At 66.9% G+C, this 19256-nt stretch overlaps 3 protein-coding genes across 4 annotated transcripts; 1 reads left to right on the top strand and 2 right to left on the bottom strand.

Moving 5' to 3' along the window:
* Nucleotides 1–169: 169 nt before the first annotated feature.
* CALR (calreticulin) lies at nt 170–3461 on the bottom strand. The gene is made up of 9 exons (XM_058861827.1): nt 3294–3461; nt 2334–2435; nt 2016–2219; nt 1836–1930; nt 1539–1748; nt 1159–1272; nt 929–1072; nt 733–825; nt 170–615 (listed from the first exon to the last, which is right to left on the bottom strand). The coding sequence occupies exons 1-9, from the start codon at nt 3388–3390 to the stop codon at nt 430–432; spliced, it is 1245 nt and encodes a 414-aa protein (XP_058717810.1). The 5' UTR covers nt 3391–3461; the 3' UTR covers nt 170–429.
* A 302-nt stretch (nt 3462–3763) lies between these two features.
* FARSA (phenylalanyl-tRNA synthetase subunit alpha) lies at nt 3764–11295 on the top strand. Its single transcript, XM_058861812.1, has 13 exons — nt 3764–4370; nt 4445–4582; nt 4658–4756; nt 5875–5993; nt 6605–6697; nt 7689–7817; nt 7896–8011; nt 9024–9108; nt 9196–9295; nt 10455–10623; nt 10706–10783; nt 10867–10981; nt 11078–11295. Exons 1-13 carry the CDS (start codon nt 4221–4223, stop codon nt 11181–11183), a joined length of 1497 nt encoding a protein of 498 aa, XP_058717795.1. The 5' UTR covers nt 3764–4220; the 3' UTR covers nt 11184–11295.
* Nucleotides 11296–13655: 2360 nt separating this feature from the next.
* On the bottom strand, nt 13656–18386 carry GCDH (glutaryl-CoA dehydrogenase). 2 transcript variants are annotated; one of them, XM_058861825.1, is made up of 11 exons: nt 18324–18386; nt 17973–18063; nt 17695–17838; nt 16502–16564; nt 15492–15662; nt 15200–15329; nt 14893–15112; nt 14652–14755; nt 14437–14562; nt 14199–14359; nt 13656–14114 (listed from the first exon to the last, which is right to left on the bottom strand). In XM_058861825.1, exons 2-11 carry the CDS (start codon nt 18055–18057, stop codon nt 14035–14037), a joined length of 1284 nt encoding a protein of 427 aa, XP_058717808.1. In that variant the 5' UTR covers nt 18058–18063; nt 18324–18386; the 3' UTR covers nt 13656–14034. The 2 variants fall into 2 exon arrangements, with proteins under 2 accessions (XP_058717808.1, XP_058717809.1); XM_058861826.1 differs by having other exon boundaries at nt 18352–18369.
* Between the last annotated feature and the right edge of the window lie 870 nt (nt 18387–19256).

The raw sequence follows: 19256 nt of genomic DNA on the forward strand, positions 1-19256 counted from the left end.
GGTCACGTGACGCGGGGCGAGGTGTTAAAAGCGCGGGGATCCGTCCGCGGTCACGTGACGCGCGCGGCGGCACAAAATGGCGGCGGCCGCAACATGGCGCGGGCGTGAGGGGGAGAGAGGAGGAGGAGGAATAAAAGAGGAATAAAAGAGGAGGAAGCGGCGGCGGCGCCGGGACGATCGTTAATTTAATAGAAACCGGATCGCGACACCCCCGTACAGTCCCGTGCGACACCGCCGGTGCTCCCCCCTCCCCACACCCCCACCGCGCCCCTCCCCAACCCCCGGCGCTGGTCCTGAGTCCTCGCCCCGCGGGGCGCCCGGTGCCGGTTGGGTCCCGGCCGGGCCGGTTCGGTGCCGGCGCGGTCGCGGCGGCGCCCATAGAAAAGAGTCCAGGTCTCACAGAGACAGAACGGTCCCGCCGCAGGGCCCTCACAGCTCGTCCCGCGGGGCCGCCTCCGCCTCCTCGGGCTCGGCCTCGGGCTCCTCCTCATCCTCATCCTCCTCGTCCCCGTCGCCCTCATCGTCCCCTTCCTCCTCCTTCTGCTGCTTCTCCTCCTCCTCCTGCTTCTTCCGCTGCTCCTCGTCCTGCTGCTCCTTCATCTTCCTCTCCGCCTCCTGCGGGAGGGGGCGGCGAGGTCACGGGGGGGAATTTGGGGAGGGGTCCGGGGGGTTTTGGGGAGGGGTCCGGGGGGATTTGGGGAGGGGTCCGGGGGTCTTATCCCCTCCATTTACCTTGGTGGCCCCCCAGGTCTCATTCCCAATCTCCTCCGCCAGCTTCTCGTCGTCCGTGATGAGGAAATTGTCAAAGATGGTTCCGGATTTCACCTGTGGGGAGGGGGGAGTCAGGAGGGGAGGGGTCCTGCAGCTCCTGGGACCCCCCCTGGGCGCCCCCAGGACCCCCCCAAGCCCCTCCTGGGCCCCCCCTGACCTGCCAGAGGTCGAGGCCGATGACCCCGAAGCTGTCGTAGGAGTAGAGCAGCGGGTCCGGGCTGTACTCGGGGTTGTCGATCTCGGGGTGCACCCACTTGCCCTTGTAGTCGGGGTTGTCGATCTGCTGCGGCCTCCACTCGCCCTGGGGGGGCACAAAATGGGGTTCAGCCCCTTCCCAGACCCCCCCACCCCCCCCAAATTCCCAGTGCAGCCCCCCCAGGCCCTCACCTTGTACTCGGGGTTCTGGATCACGGGGGGCTCCCACTCCCCGTCCATCTCCTCGTCCCAATCCTCCGGTTTCTTGGCGTCGGGGTCTGGGATGTGCTCGGGTTTGTCCCAGTCCTGGAATGGGGTTTTGGGTGGGTCAGGGAGCTGCTGTGGCCCCCCCAGGATGCTCTCACAGACCTCTCCAAATTCCCTCAATTCCCCAATTTTTACCCAATCCCTCCTCGTCCTCCCCCCAACCCTCCCAGGAGATTTTTACAATCCCCCCACAAAACTCCTGGAGACCCCCAAGTCACCCCCAGACCCCCTAAACCCCCCCCAGAGCTCCCCCAAACCCCATCAAGGCACAACCCCAGCCCAACCCCCCCCCCCCCTTTTCCCACCTCAGGTTTGGTGTCCTCGGGGTCATCGATCTTGGCCCTCTCGTCCCAGTCCTCGGGTTTCTTGGCCTCGGGATCTTTGATCTTTTTTGGGGGCAGGAAATCCCAATCCTCCTCCAGGCTCCCCGACTCCACGCGGGCGTTGTCGATCTTCACCTCGTACGTGTTGTCCGGCCGCACCACCAGCGTGTACAGGTGGGTGAATTCATCGTCCTGGGGGCACAGCAGGGGGCTCAGAGAGGCTGGAGACCCCCCCAAAATTTGGGGGGAGACCCCCCCCAAACCCTTCCCCACACCCACCTTGCAGCGAATATCTTTATTGATCAACACGTTCTTCCCTTTGTAGTTAAAAATCACGTGGACCTTCTTGGTGCCTGGGCCGCAGATGTCGGGGCCTGGGCGGGTGGGGGGACACAGAGGGGTCAGGAAAAGGGGGTCCAGACCACCCTGAGGGGGCTGAGGAAGAGGAGGAACACCCACCAAACATGATGTTGTACTCGGAGTCGCCGTGCATGTCCTCCTGGCTCAGGCTGGCCGGGAAGAGCTTCACGTAGCCGCCGCCGCAGTCGATGTTCTGCTCGTGCTTGACGGTGAACTGCACCACCAGCGTCTTGTCGCGGTTGCTGAAGGGCTCGAAGCGGGAGGACAGGGCGTAGAACCGGGCGTCCTGGCTCGTCTGGATCCCTGAGGGATGAGGGGCGTGGTGGCCAGGGTGGAAAATAAAACAAAAACAACAAAAAAAAACCCCACCCTCGAGGTTCTTCCTCACCTGGCGCGACCCTCAGAGGCCCCACTCACCTTTGTCCTTCTCGGCGTCGCCGTAGAATTTGCCGGCGGTGAGGACGAAGCGCCCGTAGTCGGGTTTGTGCTTGGATTCCACCCACCGGCGGGTCCAGGCCTCTGTGTGGGGGGAAAGTGGCAGCAAACTTGAATCCTCCAGGCCTGGCCCCCAAAAAACTCCTGCTGCCCCCCAGGAGCTCGGGGCGGGATGGATTTGGGGTTCCAGGGGGAAGGGAAGTGCTCCAGGAACCGGCTCCACGTGGGTGCTGAGCTCCTCACTGTTCTTTTCCTGATTCTTTTCCTCTTTTCCACCTGCTCAGCTCTGCTTGGGGGCTGATCCTGAGCCCCCCTACCCTGTCCCACCGGTGATCCCCACCTTTCCTGGCCAGGGAGACACCTCAGACCCCCCATCCCACCTGTCCCCACACCCCCACCCCACCTGTCCCCACACCTGAGCTGTGGCCTCCTGCACCCCCTGTCACCTCAGAGAGCACCGGGGGTCCCCCCATTCTCTCCCCTCACAGAACAATCCTGTCCCTTTTCCCCTCAGAAATCACAGGAAGGTCCCACTATTCTCCCATCACAGAACAGAGAAAGGTTCCCCTATTCTTTCTATGAAGAAAATATGAAGATCTCTCCATTCTCCCCTAAAAGAACACGAGTGGGGGGGGTCACGCATTTCTCTCCCCTCAGAGAACACAAGGGGGTCCCCCATTTCTCCCCCCTGAAGTCACAGGGGGTCCCCCCATTCTCTCCCCTCACGGATGACAGGAGGATCCCCTCATTCTCCCCTCAGAAAAGTCGGGGTGGTCCCTCCATTCTCCCCCGTCACAAAACACAAGAGGGTCCTCCCATCCTCTTGCCTCCCCCTCAGACTCCCCCCCAGCCTCCTCAGGCGCCGCCCCCCCAACCCCCTACCCTCAGGAGCCCCCCCTCAGGCCCCGCCCTCAGGGACCCCCGCCCCGGCCCCTCCCTCACCTCCATCCCCGAACTCCTCGCGGAAGAACTGGGTGGGGCCGGCGGCCGCCAGGAGGGCTCCGAACAGGACGGGGGCGAGGACACTGAGGGGGCTCATGGCGGGGGGCGGGGGGAGGTCAGGCCACACTCGCTCCGTCCGTCCCGGCCCGGCGCCGCCCGGCACTGCGGAGGGGGGAGGAGGTGCCGCCGCCTTTTATCCTCCCGCCGCCCCTCGCCCCGCCTCCGCCGCCCTGCCATTGGCCAGAGCCCGCGCGCGGCCCTCTCCCATTGGCCGCCCGCCCGCCGGCCGGCGGCGACGGCGCCCCCGAACGTTGGCGTCCCAGATGGCCGCTTCCCATTGGCTGAGCGCGGCGGCCAATGAGGAGCGACCACGCGTTCGGAGGGAGACGCCCCCCCCGCCCCCCGCCTCGCGCCCGGGGTCACGTGGGGCGCGCGCTCTTAAAGGGACAGGCCCGGCAGTGGAGGGGGGGGGGGGTGAGGAAATTTAAGGCGAAATTGGGAATCTGGGGAGGGAGCAACGCACACGCGGCCCGGGGGGAGTCTCCTGCTCTCCTTTGCCGTCACGTAGCGCCGTGACGCGGTGGCGATGTCTTTGATTAAGCGGTGTCACAGCAGGTGTGGAGACAAGGGAAGCGAACTCAGGCCGGGGGCTGCTCTAATGAAGGCCTGGGCAGTATCAGCCCTCTGTGGGGCAGCTTCGCGCTTCATGACGTCATCGCGCCGTTTCGTGACGTCACGGCGCCGCTCGCGGCCGCCTGTGCCGCCGCGCCGCACTCAACATGGCGCCCACCACGCTCAGCACGGGGCCCGCGCCACACCCAAGATGGCGGACGCGCCACACCCCCCCCCCACTTCCTTCCCGGTGAGGCGGCGGCACTTCCGGCCGGGCCGGGATCACTTCCGGCGGGCCCGGCATCACTTCCGGCCATGGCGCCCAGCGTGGCGGAGCGGCTCCTGGAGCGGCTGGAGCAGGACGGCGGCTCCGGGGGGCTCTGCAGCGTCCAGGCCGCCGCCGAGCTCGGCGTGGACCACCAGACCCTCGTGGGGGCCGTGAAGAGCCTCCAGGCGCTGGGCGAGGTGCGGGCGGCGGGGCGCGGGGGAGCCCCCGGGCGCCGCTGCCGGGGCTGATGCCGGTGCCGGTGCCGGTGCAGGTGATCGAGGCGGAGGCGCGGACGGCGACGCGATGGGAGCTGAGCCCCGAGGGCCAGGAGGTGCTGCGGGACGGCAGCCCCGAGGTTCGGCTGTTCCGGAGCCTTCCCGAGGAGGGGCTGCCCCAGGGCGAGGCCGTGGTGGGTACCGGGGGCACCGGAGCGGCGGCACCGGCGGCGGGAACCGCGGCCCTCACGGCCGCTGTGCCCCCGCAGAAGCTGCCCGGGGGATCCTTGGGCTTCAGCAAGGCCATGGCCAACAAGTGGGTGCGGCTGGAGAAGGGAGCGCCCGGCGGGCCCCGGGTGCTGCGAGCCGTGAGTGGCCCGGGAGGGGGGGACGGGGGGAACCGGGAGTGGCCCGGGAGGGGGGGACGGGGGGAACCGGGAACCGTGAGTGGCCCGGGAGGGGGGGACGGGAACCGGGAATGGCCCGGGAGGGGGGGCACCGGGAACCGGGAATATCCCGGGGGGGAATGAACGGGGGGAGCCGGGAACCGGGAGGGAGGGAGGGAGGGGGGGAACCGGGAACCGGGAATGGCCCGGGAAGGGAGGGACGGGGGTCACTGGGAGTGGCCCGGGAGGTGGGGACGGGGGTCACTGGGAACCGGGAATATCCTGGGAAGGATTCACGGGGGTCCTTGGGATGCAGGAATGTCCCGGGAGGGAGGGACGGGGGTCCCTGGGAACCGGGAATGTCCCGGGCGAGATGCCCGGGGGTCCCGGGGAACCGAGACTCGTGGGAAGGGATGGATGTGGGTCTCGGGAGAACCGGGAATATCCCGGGAAGGATTCACGGGGGTCCCTGGGAACCAGGAACGCCCCGGGAACGGATGGACGGGGGTCCCCAGGAACCGGGAATGTCCCGGGGGGGAGGGATGGGGGTCCCCAGGAACCGGGAATGTCCCGGGGGGGATTCACGGGGGTCCCGGGGGTTCCTGGGAACCGGGACTGTCCCAGGGGGGAGGGATGGGGGTCCCTGGGAACCGGGAATGTCCCGGGAACAGATGGACGGGGGTCCCGGGGAACCGAGACTGTCGTGGGAAGGGATGGACGGGGGTCACCGGGAACCGGGAATGTCCTGGGGGGATTCACGGGGGTCCCCAGGAACCGGGGAGCGTTTGGGGAGGGGCTCCCTGGCTGTGGGGGGGTCCCGAGGGTCCCTGGAATGCGGGAATGTCCCGGGAAGGGATGGACGGGGGTCCCAGGGGAACCGGGAATGTCCCGGGGGGGATTCACGGGGGTCCCGGGGGTCCCCATGAACCGGGGAGCATTTGGGGAGGGGGCTCCCTGGCTGTGGGGGGGTCCCCGGGAACCAGGGAGAATTTGGGGAGGGGGCTCCCTGGCTGTGGGGGGGTCCCGAGGGTGGGGAGAATTTGGGGAGGGGGCTCCCCGGCTGTGGGGGGGTCCCCAGGGTCCCGGCTGGGCCCCCCCAGGTGCCCTCGGTGCAGGACACGGTGCAGGAGCACCTGGGCCAGGTGAGGGCGGGGAGAGCCCAGGCCCTGCCCGAGCGCGAGCGCGCCGAGCTCAAGAGGAGGAAGCTGCTCCTGGAAGTGTGAGTGAGAAAAGAAGGTTAATAAAATAATGGTATTAAATAATATTACTTATTATATTTAATATAATATATTTATATGTTATAATATATAATATAAAATATATAATTTAATAATAACATAATATATAGCAATATATAACTTAATATAATATAATTAATATATTGTATTTAATATTATTTTAAAATAATAATATTAAAAAATAATAAATTAATATTTTATCACTTCTAAATTGCTCAATCCTATTCATTGATTAACGTTTTTTTTATTGCCTGTGGATTTCTCAGTTTTCATTTGGGTTTATCTTTATTCTTTACTCTTTTTTGTTATTTTTTTGTCAAATTGGGAACATCCAACTCCTGTTCTCAAAGGGCCATAAACTCAAAACCCCACCTGAGCCATGTTCAAACCCTTTTTTCTTTCGTTTGTTGAAGTTTATTGAGATTAATCTCAACAAAATCAAACTTTAAGGGTCCAGTTAACGGCTCTGTGCAAAACCCGTGTGGGTGAAATGTTAAGTAAAGGAAATACCGAGTTAATTAATGTAATTAACGCTAATTAGAGCGACCAACGAGGAATTAGGGATTCTGAATCGTTCCCAATGCCCTCCCAGGGTCCTGAAATCCTTCTGGATCCGCAAAGGCAGCGCCTTCAGCACGGCCGTGGCGCGGCCGGAGACGGAGCTGACCCCGGAGATGATCGCCACGTGGGTGACCCCTGACCCCTGCTGTGACCTCTGACCCCTGCTGTGACCCCTGCTGAGACCCCCTGACCCCTCTGTGACCCCCTGACCCCTGCTGTGACCCCCTGACCCATCTGTGACCCCTGACCCCTCTGTGACCCTGCTGTGACCCCCTGACCCCTGCTGTGACCCCTGCTGATACCCCCTGACCCCTGCTGTGACCCCTGACCCCTCTGTGACCCCCTGACCCCTGCTGAGACCCCCTGACCCCTCCTGTGACCCCCTGACCCCTCCTGTGACCCCCTGACCCCTGCTGTGACCCCCTGACCCCTGCTGTGACCCTGCTGTGACCCCCGACCCCTGCTGTGACCCCTGACCCCTGCTGTGACCCCTGCTGTGACCCCTGACCCCTGCTGTGACCCCTGCTGTGACCCCTGACCCCTCTGTGACCCCCTGACCCCTCTGTGACCCCCTGACCGCTGCTGTGACCCCTGCTGTGACCCCTGCTGAGACCCCCTGACCCCTGCTGTGACCCCCCGACCCCTCTGTGACCCCTCTGTGACCCCTCTGTGACCCCTCTGTGACCCCGTGACCCCCTGACCCCTCTGTGACCCCTCTGTGACCCCCTGACCCCTGCTGTGACCCCCTGACCCTGCTGTGACCCCCTGACCCCTCTGTGACCCCTGACCCCTCCTGAGACCCCCTGACCCCTGCTGTGACCCCTCTGTGACCCCCTGACCCCTGCTGTGACCCTGTGACCCCTGCTGTGACCCCTCTGTGACCCTTGACCCCTGCTGTGACCCCCTGACCCCTCTGTGACCCCCTGACCCCTCTGTGACCCCTGACCCCTCTGTGACCCCTGACCCCTGCTGTGACCCCTCTGTGACCCCCTGACCCCTGCTGTGACCCCTCTGTGACCCTCTGACCCCTCTGTGACCCCCTGACCCCTCTGTGACCCCTCTGTGACCCCCTGACCCCTCTGTGACCCCTCTGTGACCCCTGACCCCTCCTGCAGCGGCTCCTGGCGCCTCCTGCCCTTCAAGCCCTACAATTTCTCCTCGCTGGGGTTGCCCCCGGCCTGCGGCCACCTGCACCCGCTGCTGAAGGTGCGCTCGGAGCTGCGGCAGATCTTCCTGGAGATGGGGTGAGTGGGGGTCTCAGGGGTCTCTGAGGTGGGGAGAGGGGTTTCCCCACCGTTCTGAGGTGGTCCCGGACCCCCCAGGTTCACGGAGATGCGCACGGATAACTTCGTGGAGAGCTCCTTCTGGAACTTCGACGCGCTCTTCCAGCCCCAGCAGCACCCGGCGCGGGACCAGCACGACACCTTCTTCCTGCTGGGTGGGCAGCTGGTGACCCCCTGCCCAGCGCCTCGGGACCCCTCTGGACACCCCCAAATCCCTCTGACCCCTCTGGACCCCCCCAAATTCTCCTGACCCCTCTGGACCCCCCCCAAATCCCCCTGACCCCTTTGGACCCCCCCCAAATCCCTCTGACCCCTCTGGACACCCCCAAATCCCTCTGACCCCCCTGGTGCCCACCTCAAATCCTCCTGACCCCCCTGGTGCCCACCCCAAATCCCCCTGACCCACCTGGTGTCCACCTCAAATCCTCCTGACCCCTCTGGACCCCCCCCAAATTCTTCTGACCCCTCTGGACCCCCCCCAAATCCCCCTGACTCCTCTGGACCCCCCCAAATCCCCCTGACTCCTCTGGACCCCCCCAAATCCCTCTGACCCCTTTGGACCCCCTCTGACCCCCCTGGTGCCCACCCCAAATCCTCCTGACCCCTCTGGACCCCCCCAAATCCCCCTGACCCCTCTGGACCCCCCCAAATCCCTCTGACCCCTCTGGACCCCCCCCAAATCCCCCTGACCCCTCTGGACACCCCCAAATCCCTCTGACCCCTCTGGACACCCCCAAATGCCTCTGACACCGCTGGTGCCCACCCCAAACCCTCCTGACCCCTCTGGACCCCCCCCAAATCCCTCTGACCCCTCTGGTGCCCACCCCAAATCCCCCTGACCCCTCTGGACACCCCCAAACCCCCCTGAGCCCCCTGGTTCCTGCCCCACTTTGATCCCCAAAATCCCTCTGACCCACCACCAGCCCCCCAAACCCCTCTGGACCCCCACAAACGCCCCTCAAAACCCCCCAGACCCCTCCCCTTCACTTCAGGACCCCTCTGAACCCCCTCAAAACCCCCCAGACCCCTCCCCCTCACCTCGGGACCCCTCTGGACCCCCACAAACGCCCCTCAAAACCCCCCAGACCCCTCCCCTTCACCTCAGGACCCCTCTGGACCCCCTCAAAACCCCCCAGACCCCTCCCCTCACCTTTCTTCCCCCCCCAGACCCCGCTGAAGCCCCCCAGTTGCCCCCTGGCTACTTCAGCAGGGTGAAGAAGGTGCACTCGCAGGGAGGCTACGGCTCACAGGGGTGAGACCCCGACCCCGGGGGGCGGTTCAGGGGGGTCCTGCGAGTGTCCCCCACCCCCCTGAACCCCCTTTGGGTCCCCCCCACCAGGTACAGGTACGAGTGGAAGGTGGAGGAGGCGCGGAAGAACCTGCTGAGGACCCACACCACGGCAGCCAGCGCCCGCGCCCTGTTCCAGCTGGCACGGCAGGTCTGGGGGCTTCTGGGGGGGTCTGGGGGCTTTTGGGAGGGTCTGGGGGTTTTGGAGGGGTCTGGGGGCTTTGGGAGGGGTCTGGGGGCTTTTGGGGGGGTTTTGGGGGCTTTGGAGGGGTCTGGGGGTTTTGGGAGGGTCTGGGGGTTTTGGAGGGGTCTGGGGGCTTTGGGAGGGGTCTGGGGCCTTTTGGGGGGGTTTTGGGGGCTTTGGAGGGGTCTGGGGGTTTTGGGAGGGTCTGGGGGTTTTGGAGGGGTCTGGGGGCTTTGGGAAGGGTCTGGGGGCTTTGGGAGGGTCTCAGGGCTTTGGGAGGGTCTGAGGGATTTGGGAGGGGTCTGGGGGCTTTTGGGGGGGTCTGAGGGGCTTTGGAGGGGTCTGAGGGGCTTTGAGAGGGTCTGGGGGCTTTGGGAAGGGTCTGGGGGCTTTGGGAGGGTCTGAGGGATTTGGGAGGGTCTGAGGGATTTGGGAGGGTCTGAGGGATTTGGGAGAGGTCTGGGGGATTTTGGGGGGGTTTTGGGGGCTTTGGAGGGGTCTGGGGGCTTTGGGAGGGTCTGAGGGATTTGGGAGGGGTCTGGGGGATTTTCGGGGGGTTTTGGGGGCTTTGGGAGGGGTCTGGGGGCTTTTGGGAGGGTCTGGGGGCTTTAGGAGGGTCTGAGGGGCTTTGGGAGGGTCTGGGGGCTTTTGGGGGGGTCTGGGGGCTTTTGGGGGGGTCTGGAGGCTTTGGGAGAGTCTGGGGGCTTTTGGGGGGTCTGGGGGCTTTGGGAAGGGTCTGGGGGCTTTGGGAGGGGTCTGGGGGCTTTTGGGGGGGTCTGGAGGCTTTGGGAAGGGTCTGGGGGTTTTGGGAGGGTCTGGGGGCTTTGGGAAGGGTCTGGGGGGTTTGGGAGGGGTCTGGGGGTTTTTGAGGGGTCTGGGGGCTTTGGGAGGGGTCTGAGGGTTTTTGGGGGGTCTGGGGGCTTTGGGAGGGATTATAGCCATGAGGAGGAACAGGGATTTTTTGGGGGGATCAGTGAGTTTGGGATTTGGGGTGCTCACAGCTGAGTTCAGGACGCTCAGCGTTGTTCGGGGCGAGGCTCAGGAAACCTTGAGCAATTTGAGGGGGGGGTCAGAACAGCTCTGGGGAGGGGTCTCAGCGCGTGTTTTCCCCCCCTCCCCACGCCAGGAGAAGTTCACCCCGGTGAAATATTTCTCCATCGACCGCGTGTTCCGCAACGAGAGCCTGGACGCCACGCACCTGGCCGAGTTCCACCAGGTGGAGGGCGTCGTGGCCGACCGGGGGCTCACCCTGGGCCACCTCATGGGCATCCTCAGGCAGTTCTTCACCAAGCTGGGTACACGGGGAGGGCACTGGGAGACCCCAGACCCTTTTCACCTCCTGCCCCTCCTGACCCCCTCCCTCTTTGTGCCCCCCAGGGATCTCTCAGCTGCGATTCAAACCCGCCTACAACCCCTACACGGAGCCCAGCATGGAGGTGTTCAGCTACCACGAGGGTGAGGGGGGGTCCTGGGGGTCTTGGGGGTGCTTCTCTTATGGGTGGGGGTCTCATCCTCCTTCACCTCGCCCCCCTCCCCAGGGCTGAAGAAATGGGTGGAGGTGGGGAACTCGGGGGTCTTCCGCCCCGAGCTGCTGCTGCCCATGGGGCTCCCCGAGAACATCTCCGTCATCGCCTGGGGGCTCTCGCTGGAGCGGTGAGTGGGGGTCGTTTTTTGGGGGGGGGGGGATAGAGAGGGGGTGACCCCCACTGTGGGGACCCCCCCCCTCCCTCCTCATCCCATCTCCCGCAGACCCACCATGATCAAATACGGCATCAACAACATCCGGGAGCTCATGGGGCACCGAGTCAACCTGCAGATGGTCTACGACAGCCCCATGTGCCGCCTGGACGTGTGACCCCCACCCCTCCTCTTCCTCCTCCTCCTCCTCCTCCCCGGGGGTCCCCTCATTTTGGGGAGGGGTCTCATCCCCGGGGGTCCCCATCCCAAATAAAGCGCTGTGCTCTGTGTTTGTGTGTGTGCTGGGGAATGGGACAGGTGTGGGGTGGAGTTTATTGTTACCTCATGCCTTCTCACGGCGCTGGAGACCCCCGGGACCCTCGGGACCCCCGGGACCCCCGCCCGGGACCCCCGCCCGGGCCTTCCCGCCTTTCCCGCCACTGCCCTTTGCTGGCCGGCGATTGGCCCGCGGAGATGTCGATCTCCCGCAATGCTCCAATCAGCAGCGCCGATGTGTGAATGGCGGGCGCTGATTGGGCGGTGGAGGTGCCCGCCCAGCAGGCTCCCGTGAGGGGAGGCTGAGGTGTCCCGGGTATGGCCCCCGCGATCGCGGCCCCGCGACCCCAGCCCACCCCCGGTACCCGGCCCGAGCCGGGCTTAGTGCCCCCAACCCACCCCCGGTACCCGGCACGACCCGGGCTTAGTGCCCCCAACCCACCCCCGGCACCCGGCCCGAACCGGGCTTAGTGCCCCCAACCCACCCCCGGTACCCGGCCCGAGCCAGGCTTAGTGCCCCCAACCCACCCCCGGTACCCGGCCCGAGCCGGGCTTAGTGCCCCCAACCCACCCCCGGTACCCGGCACGACCTCGGGACCCCGGCCCGAACCGGGCTTAGTGCCCCCAACCCACTGCCGGGACCCTCTCTTGGGTCGGGCCGTGCGCCCCCCGCTCACCCCCGGAGCCCGGCCTGGGGCAGGGGCTGCAGCAGCCCCATCCCAGCGGGCCCAACTCGGGGGTCCTTCCCCTGCAGCTCCCCGGAGTAAGAATGTCGCGGGAGGAGCCTGGGGGTCCCGAGCTGGAGGTAGCAGCGGGCGACAACCCCTTCCCGGAGGGAGCGGGTGCGGACGAGCCCCCCGGCAAGGACCCAGACTGGTACCCCCTTCCTTCACCCTGCGCCGCGATTTGGGGTGAAAATGGAGAAAAAAGAGCCGGGGGGAATGCCCGAGTGGTGCGGGGAGGGAAGACACGCATGTCACCACGAGCCAGAACGTTAATTAGAGGGTAATTCTCAATTAACGGGGCTGGCAGTGCTGTCGCACCCCGTGGAGGGGGGATCCCTGTCCCCATGCGGGCCATGCCCGTGATGGGATGAGATGTCCCTCACCCCATCCCCGTGGGGTTCCTGTCCCTCACCCAGCCCCTGTGCGATCCATGCCGCTGATGGAGGGGTCCCTGTCGCAGTGGGGTCCATGGGATGTCCCCCTCCCCTCCCCGCACCCCTGAGGGAAGCTCCCGTGTTCCTGCCGAGGCCGGACTCGGAGCCAGGGCTGGGTCCCCGCGCCTCCGTGTTCTTCGCCTCGCTGGAAGCCGGCGTGAGGAGGCTGCAGCAGCGGGCGCAGGACCTCTGCAACCGCGTCAACGACAACCGCAAGGAAGACCAGATGCTGCTGAACAGCCTCAGGGAGACCCTCCTGCTGAAGGTAGGAGCGGAGGGGGCTGCGAGGTTCCGTCCCTTCCCTCCCGGGGCACGGGGAATCGCGTTGTTCCGCCCGGTTTGACGGGAGAAGGGAGGCAGAGCCCGCGCAGGGGAGGCAGCTGCGGAGCCCGGCCGGGGGGAGCCCCCCGAGCCCCCTCGGGGGTGGCCGCAGCTGCCTCCGGCCCCGCTTCCAGCGGCCCCCGATGTCCCCCCGATGTCCCCCCCTTGTCCCCACGCTGCCCTCGCGCCGGACTTCGCTCCCGCCGATGTCTCCACAGCCGGCGGGGTGGGGGGCGGCCGGGGGGCTCCCCAGGCCCCCGCGCAGATGGCGGCCCGGCCTGGCAGCTGCGGCCCGCGCTGACCCGGTGCTCGGTGGCCACCGCGACCGGCGCCGCGGCTACCGGGGCGCAGCTGGCGGCGGCCGGGCCAGGCCGGGAGCGGTGCCAGCGCGGGCGGGCGCAGCTGCCCCCCGGCCCCGGGGACGGCGGCCGTGCCAGCGCCGGGACGAGCCGCAGCCCCGCTCGGGCAGGTCTCGGAGCTGGCGGAGCAGCTGGAAGAGCGGCTCTTCCACAACTACGGCTACCACAACGAGCTGATCCAGGAGCGGCTGCGGGCTCTGACCGAGGTGATGGAGAGCATGGAGGAGATACAGGCGGAGCTGCGCAATATCTGCCGCACGGTTGAGGAGGTTTATCGGGATCTCTGCCTGCAGCCCGAGGCCTGAGAGCACCCCCAGACCTGAGCGGGACCCCCCTCCCGAACCCACGGGACCTCAGGGTTGTGCCGAGCCAAAGGGGGATTTTGACCCCAAAGGGCTTTTCTGTTGCTGTTGATGGTTGGAACAAATAAAAGGCTGAAGCTGTTCCAAAAGCTGGATGTGGAGGGGCTGCACCGAGTGGGACCCCCCGAGGGCAGAGCTGGGTCCTGGCAGATTAATTAACGCTGACGAGCAGGGCTGGCATGGAGGGGGTGTCCCACCGTTTATTGGCCACGGGGATGGCGAAGGCACCGGGATGGCACCGGACACGGGGCCCGGCACCAGTGGCGTCCCCTGAGTGTCACCGAGTTGGTGACAGGAGGTTTGGTTGGTGACACCGGGTCCCACCAGTGACACTGGTTTGGGGTGACCCTGAGTCCCATTGGTGACGTGAGGTTTGGCCGGTGACACAAAGTCCCGTCAGTGACACCGGATCCCTTCTGGGGACACCCGGGTCCGGTTGGTGACACCGAGTCCTGTCAGCGCCGCCATCTCCTCACATCCCTTCCCACGAGGAGCAGACCCTGTCCCCAGCGGTGCCAGCGGTGCCACCGTGTCCCCACTGCCGTGTCCCCTCTACGTCCCCTTGGCCGGGGCGAAGGCCTGGACGCCGGTGATGGCGCGGCCCAGGATCAGCGCGTGGATGTCGTGGGTGCCTGTGGGGATCACCACACCTCAATCCCAACCCCAACACCCCCCCAAACCCCTCGGGGGACCCCCCGTCCCCCTCCCCGCCGTACCCTCGTAGGTGTTGACGGCCTCGAGGTTCATGAGGTGCCGGATCACGTGGAACTCGTCGCAGATCCCGTTGCCCCCCAGCATGTCCCGCGCGTCCCTGGCGATGCCCAGCGCCTTCCCGCACGAGTTCCGCTTCAGCATCGACACCATCTCGGGGGCAAGCCTGTGGGGACACGGATGGGGACACGCTGAGCCTCTCCAGGACCCCCCCGGGCCCCCCCTGGGGACAGTGCCACCCACCTGCCCTCGTCCTTGAGGCGGCCGAGGCGCAGGCAGGCGTGGAGCCCCAGCGTGATCTCCGTCACCATGTCCGCCAGCTTCTTCTGCACCAGCTGGTTCCGGGCCAGCGGGCCCCCAAACTGCTTCCTGCGGGCCAGGGGAGGGGGGCAGCGAGGTTTGGGAGGGTTTTGGGGGGTTTGGGGACCCCCCAAAGCGCCCCCAGCCCCTCTCGTTACCTGTCGAGCACGTATTGCCGCGCCGTCTCCAGACAAGCCTCGGCGGCGCCCAGCGCGCCCCAGGCGATGCCGTACCGTGCCTGGGTGAGGCAGCCGAAGGGACCCTGGGGGACAGGGGGTGTCATTGGGACCCCCCACATCCCGCTGGTGCCACTGGGACCCCCCACATCCCGCTGGTGCCACTGGGACCCCCCCCATCCCACTGGGACCCTCCCCAGGGTCCCCTGGCTCCCCCCCTTACCGCCAGCCCCTCGGCGTTGGGCAGCAGGTTCTCCTCGGGCACCTCCACATCATCCAGGAGGATCATCCCGGTGGTCGAGGCTCGCAGGGAGAACTTGCCCTCGATTTTGGGGGTGCTGAGCCCGGGGGTCCCGCGCTCCACCAGGAAACCCCGGACCCGCCCGTCCTCCTCGCACTTGGCCCACACCACGCACAGGTCGGCTATGGGCGAATTGGTGATCCTGAGGGGCGGGGTTTGGGGCGGGAGGGTCAAGGGGGAGCTCTGGGGGTCTCCCCCGTGGCCCCCTCCCCTCAATTTCGAGCCTCACCAGGTCTTGGAGCCGCGCAGGGTGTAGGTGCCGGCGCTGGGGTTGTGCCGTGCCCGCGTCTCCATCCGCCCCGGGTCGCTCCCGTGGTTGGGCTCCGTCAGCCCGAAGCACCCCACGATCTCCCCCCGAGCTGGGGAGGGGGCGTCAGGGACACCCCTCAGGAACACCCCCACAGAGCCCACTCCTCCTCCGAACCCCCCCAGCGCTGCCTCGCACACCCCCCAAACTCCCCTCCGCCCCGCAGACCCCCAATCCCGCCCCCGCTGCCCCTTCCCCGCGGCGGGGGTCTCACCGAGGCGCGGCAGGAAGCGCTCGCGTTGGGCGGGGGTCCCGTAGGCCCACAGGGGGTACATGACGAGGGAGGACTGGACGCTGAGCACCGAGCGGTAGCTGCTGTCCACCCGCTCCAGCTCCCGCGTCACCAAACCGTAGCCCACCGACGTGGTGCCCGCACAGCCGTACCCTGAGTGACACACCCAGGGTCACTCGGGGACACCCAGAGACGCCCAAAGACCCCCCAGGGTCACTCAGAGACACCCAGAGACCCCCAAAGACCCCCCAGGGTCACCCAGAGACCCCCAGAGACCTCCAGGGTCACTCAGGGACACCCAGAGACCCCCAAAGACCCCCCAGGGTCACTCAGAGTCACTCAGGGATGCCCAGAGACCCCCAAAGACCCCCCAGGGTCACCCAGAGACCCCTCAGGGTCACTCAGAGACCTCCAGGGACACCCAGGGTCACTCAGAGACCCCCAGAGACACCCAGGGTCACTCAGGGACACCCAGAGACCCCTCAGGGTCACTCACGGACCTCCAGGGACCCCCAGGGTCCCTCAGGGACCCCCAGGGTCACTCAGGGTCACCCAGAGACCCCCAAAGAGCCCCCCAGGGTCACTCAGAGTCACTCTGGGACGCCCAGGGACCCCCAGGGTCACTCAGGGACCCCCCCAGGGTCACTCAGAGACACCCAGGGACCCCCAGAAACCCTCAGGGTCATTCAGGGACCTCCAGGGACCCCCAGGGTCACTCAGGGACCCCCAGAGACCCCCCCAGGGTCACTCAGGGACCCCCAAAGACCCTCCCCAGACACACAGCCCCACCCTGGGGACAGCATCATCCCTCAGAACGTCACCCACCCCTGAGCCCCCAGACCCCACCCCTGACCCCCCAACCTCCCCTCCCATCTCCCCCCGAGCCCCCCAATAATGCCCTCAGGAACCTCAGGGGGGGTCCCTGAGCACCCCCACGCCCCCCCTTGTGTCCTCAAATTGCCCCCCCGGGGGTCCCCATGGCCCCCCCTCACCTTGGATGGTGGGGCCCAGCAGCCCCAGTTCTCCCAGTTCAGTCACGATCTCCCGGTCAAAGACTGGGGAGGGGGGAAAGGAGGGGGGTGAGGAGGGGTCGAGCTGAGGGGGGGCAGCGGGGGGACCCCCTGGGGGAATTTCGGGGTCCCCCCACACCCCTGCCCCCACACTGGGGCGGGGGGGAGAGGATTTGGGGGGTGTCGGAGGGAGTTTGGGGAGTTTTGGGGAGACCAAAACTCCATTTTTTGGCACAGGAGGGATCCCGAGGGAGATCGGGGGGGAATGAGGGGGGGTCGGGTGGGTTTGGGGGGGACAGAGGCGACATTGGGGACTTCGGGTGGGCGATTTGGGGGTACCCTCGTGGGGATTTGCAGCAGCTGCTTCTGGAAGCACTCAGGACGTTTTGGGCTCTCGAGGGGGGGTTCAGGCTGTACCGGGGGGCTCGGGCTGTACTGGGGGGGTTCAGGCTGTACTGAGGGGGTTCAGGCTGTACCGGGGGGGCTCGGGCTGTACCGGGGGGCTCAGGTTGTACCGGGGGGGTTCAAGCTGTACCGGGGGGGGCTCAGGCTGTACTGGGGGGGTTCAGGCTGTAAGGGGGTGTTCCGGGGGGCTGTTTTTGGGGTACCCTCGTGGGGATTTACAGCAGCTGCTTCTGGAAGCACTCAGGACGTTTTGGGCTCTCGAGGGGGGGTTCAGATTGTACTGGGTGGGCTCAGGTTGTACTGGGGGGCTCAGGCTGTACCGGGGGGGTTTAGGCTGTACCGGGGGGGTTTGGGCTGTACCGGGGGGCTCGGGCTGTACCGGGGGGGCTCAGGCTGTACTGGGGGGGCTCAGGTTGTACTGGGGGGGCTCAGGCTGTACTGGGGGGGCTCAGGCTGTACTGGGGGGGTTCAGGCTGTACCGGGGGGGTTCAGGCTGTACCGGGGGGGCTCAGGCTGTACTGCGGGGGCTCAGGTTGTACTGGGGGGGCTCAGGCTGTACCGGGGGGGCTCAGGCTGTACTGGGGGGGTTCAGGCTGTACTGGGGAGGGTTCAGGCTGTACTGGGGGGCTCGGGCTGTACTGGGGGGGCTCGGGCTGTACTGGGGGGGCTCGGGCTGTACTGGGGGGCTCAGGCTGTACCGGGGGGGCTCGGGCTGTACCGGGGGGGTTCAGGCTGTAAGGGGGTGTTCCGGGGGGCTGTTTTTGGGGTACCCTCGTGGCGGTTGGCCTGCAGCACGCGGGGCAGCAGCCGTTCCTGGCAGTATTTGCGCGTCGTGTCCCTCAGCAGCCGCTCCTCGGCGCTCAGCAGCCCCTCCAGCCCCAGCGGGTCCTGCCAGTCGAAACTGGGGGGGGCGGCTGGGGAGGGGGCGCCACCCCCGGGAGAGGGGGGGGGGGTCAGCACCGGGGACACGCCGTGTCCCCCCCTTTCAGTGCTGCCAATCCCGAGGGGGGGGTCCAGGAGTGTGAGCCCCCCCTCCCCTTGCACTCACCCTGTGCGGGGGGCTGCCCGGTGCCCCCCCACCGGACCCCGCTCCGGGCCAGGCGCAACACGGGGGTGGCCAAACGCAGCGCCATGGGGGGCTGGGGGGGGACACGGGAGGATCAGCGACCCCCGCTTGTCACCCACAGGTCCCCCAGGAAACCCCGACTCCCCCCCAGAGACCACCAGAGACCCCCCCCTTGCTGCCCCAATCCCCAACACCCCCAAATCCCCCTGACACGCCCCCGGCGCAGCCGCCCGGGACCCCCCGGATAAACCCCGACCCTCCCCGGGTGACCCCCGACCCCCCGGTCCCTCCCGGTGCCCCCCGGTCCCCCCGGTCCCCCCGGTCCCCCCGGACCGTTCGGGTTCAGCGGCGGCGAACGGACCCGGTAGGGCCGTGACGTCACGGGGGGTGTGGGGGGGCGTGGCGGGGGCGGACACACCGACCTTAACCCTCGAGTGTCCGGACTCGAGTGTGGGGGGGTCCCCGGAGCGGTGACACCCCCAAATCACCGCCCAGGGGTCCTCAGGGATGTGTGACCCCCCAAATCACCCCCGGGAGGGTCGGGAGGGGGGGGTCCCCGGAGCGGTGACACCCCCAAATCACCGCCCAGGGGTCCTCAGGGATGTGTGACCCCCCAAATCACCCCCGGGAGGGTCGGGAGGGGGGGGTCCCCGGGGCGGTGACACCCCCAAATCACCGCCCGGGGGTCCTCAGGGATGTGTGACCCCCCAAATCACCCCCGGGAGGGTCGGGAGGGGGGGGTCCCCGGGGCGGTGGGCGCGCACGGTGACGAGTGTCCCCCCCTCACCCCCCGGTGTGTCCCCCCCCCAATCCCCCGGTGTCCCCCCGGTGTCCCCGCGGTGTCCCCCCGGTGTCCCCGCGGTGTCCCCCGCGCCATCCCGAACGGCAGCCGGGGGTCGGTGCTGTACAGCCTTTATTGGTCCCCGGGGCCCCCCCGGCCCCCCCAGTCCCGGGGGGCGTTTGCATAGCGAGAACGGGGGGAGGGGAGATGGGGAGTGTGATGATGTCACGGATGGGGTTGGTGACGTCACCACCGGCTCGCAAACCGGGCATAGCCGCCCTCCCCCCCCACCGCTCGGCTGTGACATCACCGCCCTCACGCATTCAGTGACGTCACGGCCGTGATGTCACCACCCGAGTGACGTCGCAGCAGCGCCCGTGCCCCTCCCGTGACATCGGTGCTGTGACGTCATCGCCGCTTTGACGTCATCACCGGGAGCTATAACCGGGGGCAAACGGGGGGGGTGAGGGGCATCACCCGGGGGG

Source organism: Poecile atricapillus, chromosome 39 (genome assembly GCF_030490865.1).
Source record: "Poecile atricapillus isolate bPoeAtr1 chromosome 39, bPoeAtr1.hap1, whole genome shotgun sequence".
NCBI classification, from domain to species: domain Eukaryota; kingdom Metazoa; phylum Chordata; class Aves; order Passeriformes; family Paridae; genus Poecile; species Poecile atricapillus.

What these genes read in the sequence shown, in the direction of transcription:
- CALR (XM_058861827.1), bottom strand. Translation starts at nt 3,390, where the DNA reads ATGAGCCCCCTCAGTGTCCTCGCCCCCGTCCTGTTCGGAGCCCTCCTG. An exon ending in CGACGCCGAGAAGGACAAAG is followed by an intron (nt 2,220 to 2,333) that starts GTGAGTGGGGCC and finishes CTCATCCCTCAG; the next exon opens with GGATCCAGACGAGCCAGGAC. An exon ending in ATAAAGATATTCGCTGCAAG is followed by an intron (nt 1,749 to 1,835) that starts GTGGGTGTGGGG and finishes CTGTGCCCCCAG; the next exon opens with GACGATGAATTCACCCACCT.
- GCDH (XM_058861825.1), bottom strand. Translation starts at nt 18,057, where the DNA reads ATGGCGCTGCGTTTGGCCACCCCCGTGTTGCGCCTGGCCCGGAGCGGG. An exon ending in CTGCGCGGCTCCAAGACCTG is followed by an intron (nt 15,113 to 15,199) that starts GTGAGGCTCGAA and finishes CCCGCCCCTCAG; the next exon opens with GATCACCAATTCGCCCATAG. An exon ending in CGCCTCAAGGACGAGGGCAG is followed by an intron (nt 14,360 to 14,436) that starts GTGGGTGGCACT and finishes GTGTCCCCACAG; the next exon opens with GCTTGCCCCCGAGATGGTGT.
- FARSA (XM_058861812.1), top strand. Translation starts at nt 4,221, where the DNA reads ATGGCGCCCAGCGTGGCGGAGCGGCTCCTGGAGCGGCTGGAGCAGGAC. An exon ending in CAGATCTTCCTGGAGATGGG is followed by an intron (nt 7,818 to 7,895) that starts GTGAGTGGGGGT and finishes CGGACCCCCCAG; the next exon opens with GTTCACGGAGATGCGCACGG. An exon ending in GGAGGCTACGGCTCACAGGG is followed by an intron (nt 9,109 to 9,195) that starts GTGAGACCCCGA and finishes CCCCCCCACCAG; the next exon opens with GTACAGGTACGAGTGGAAGG.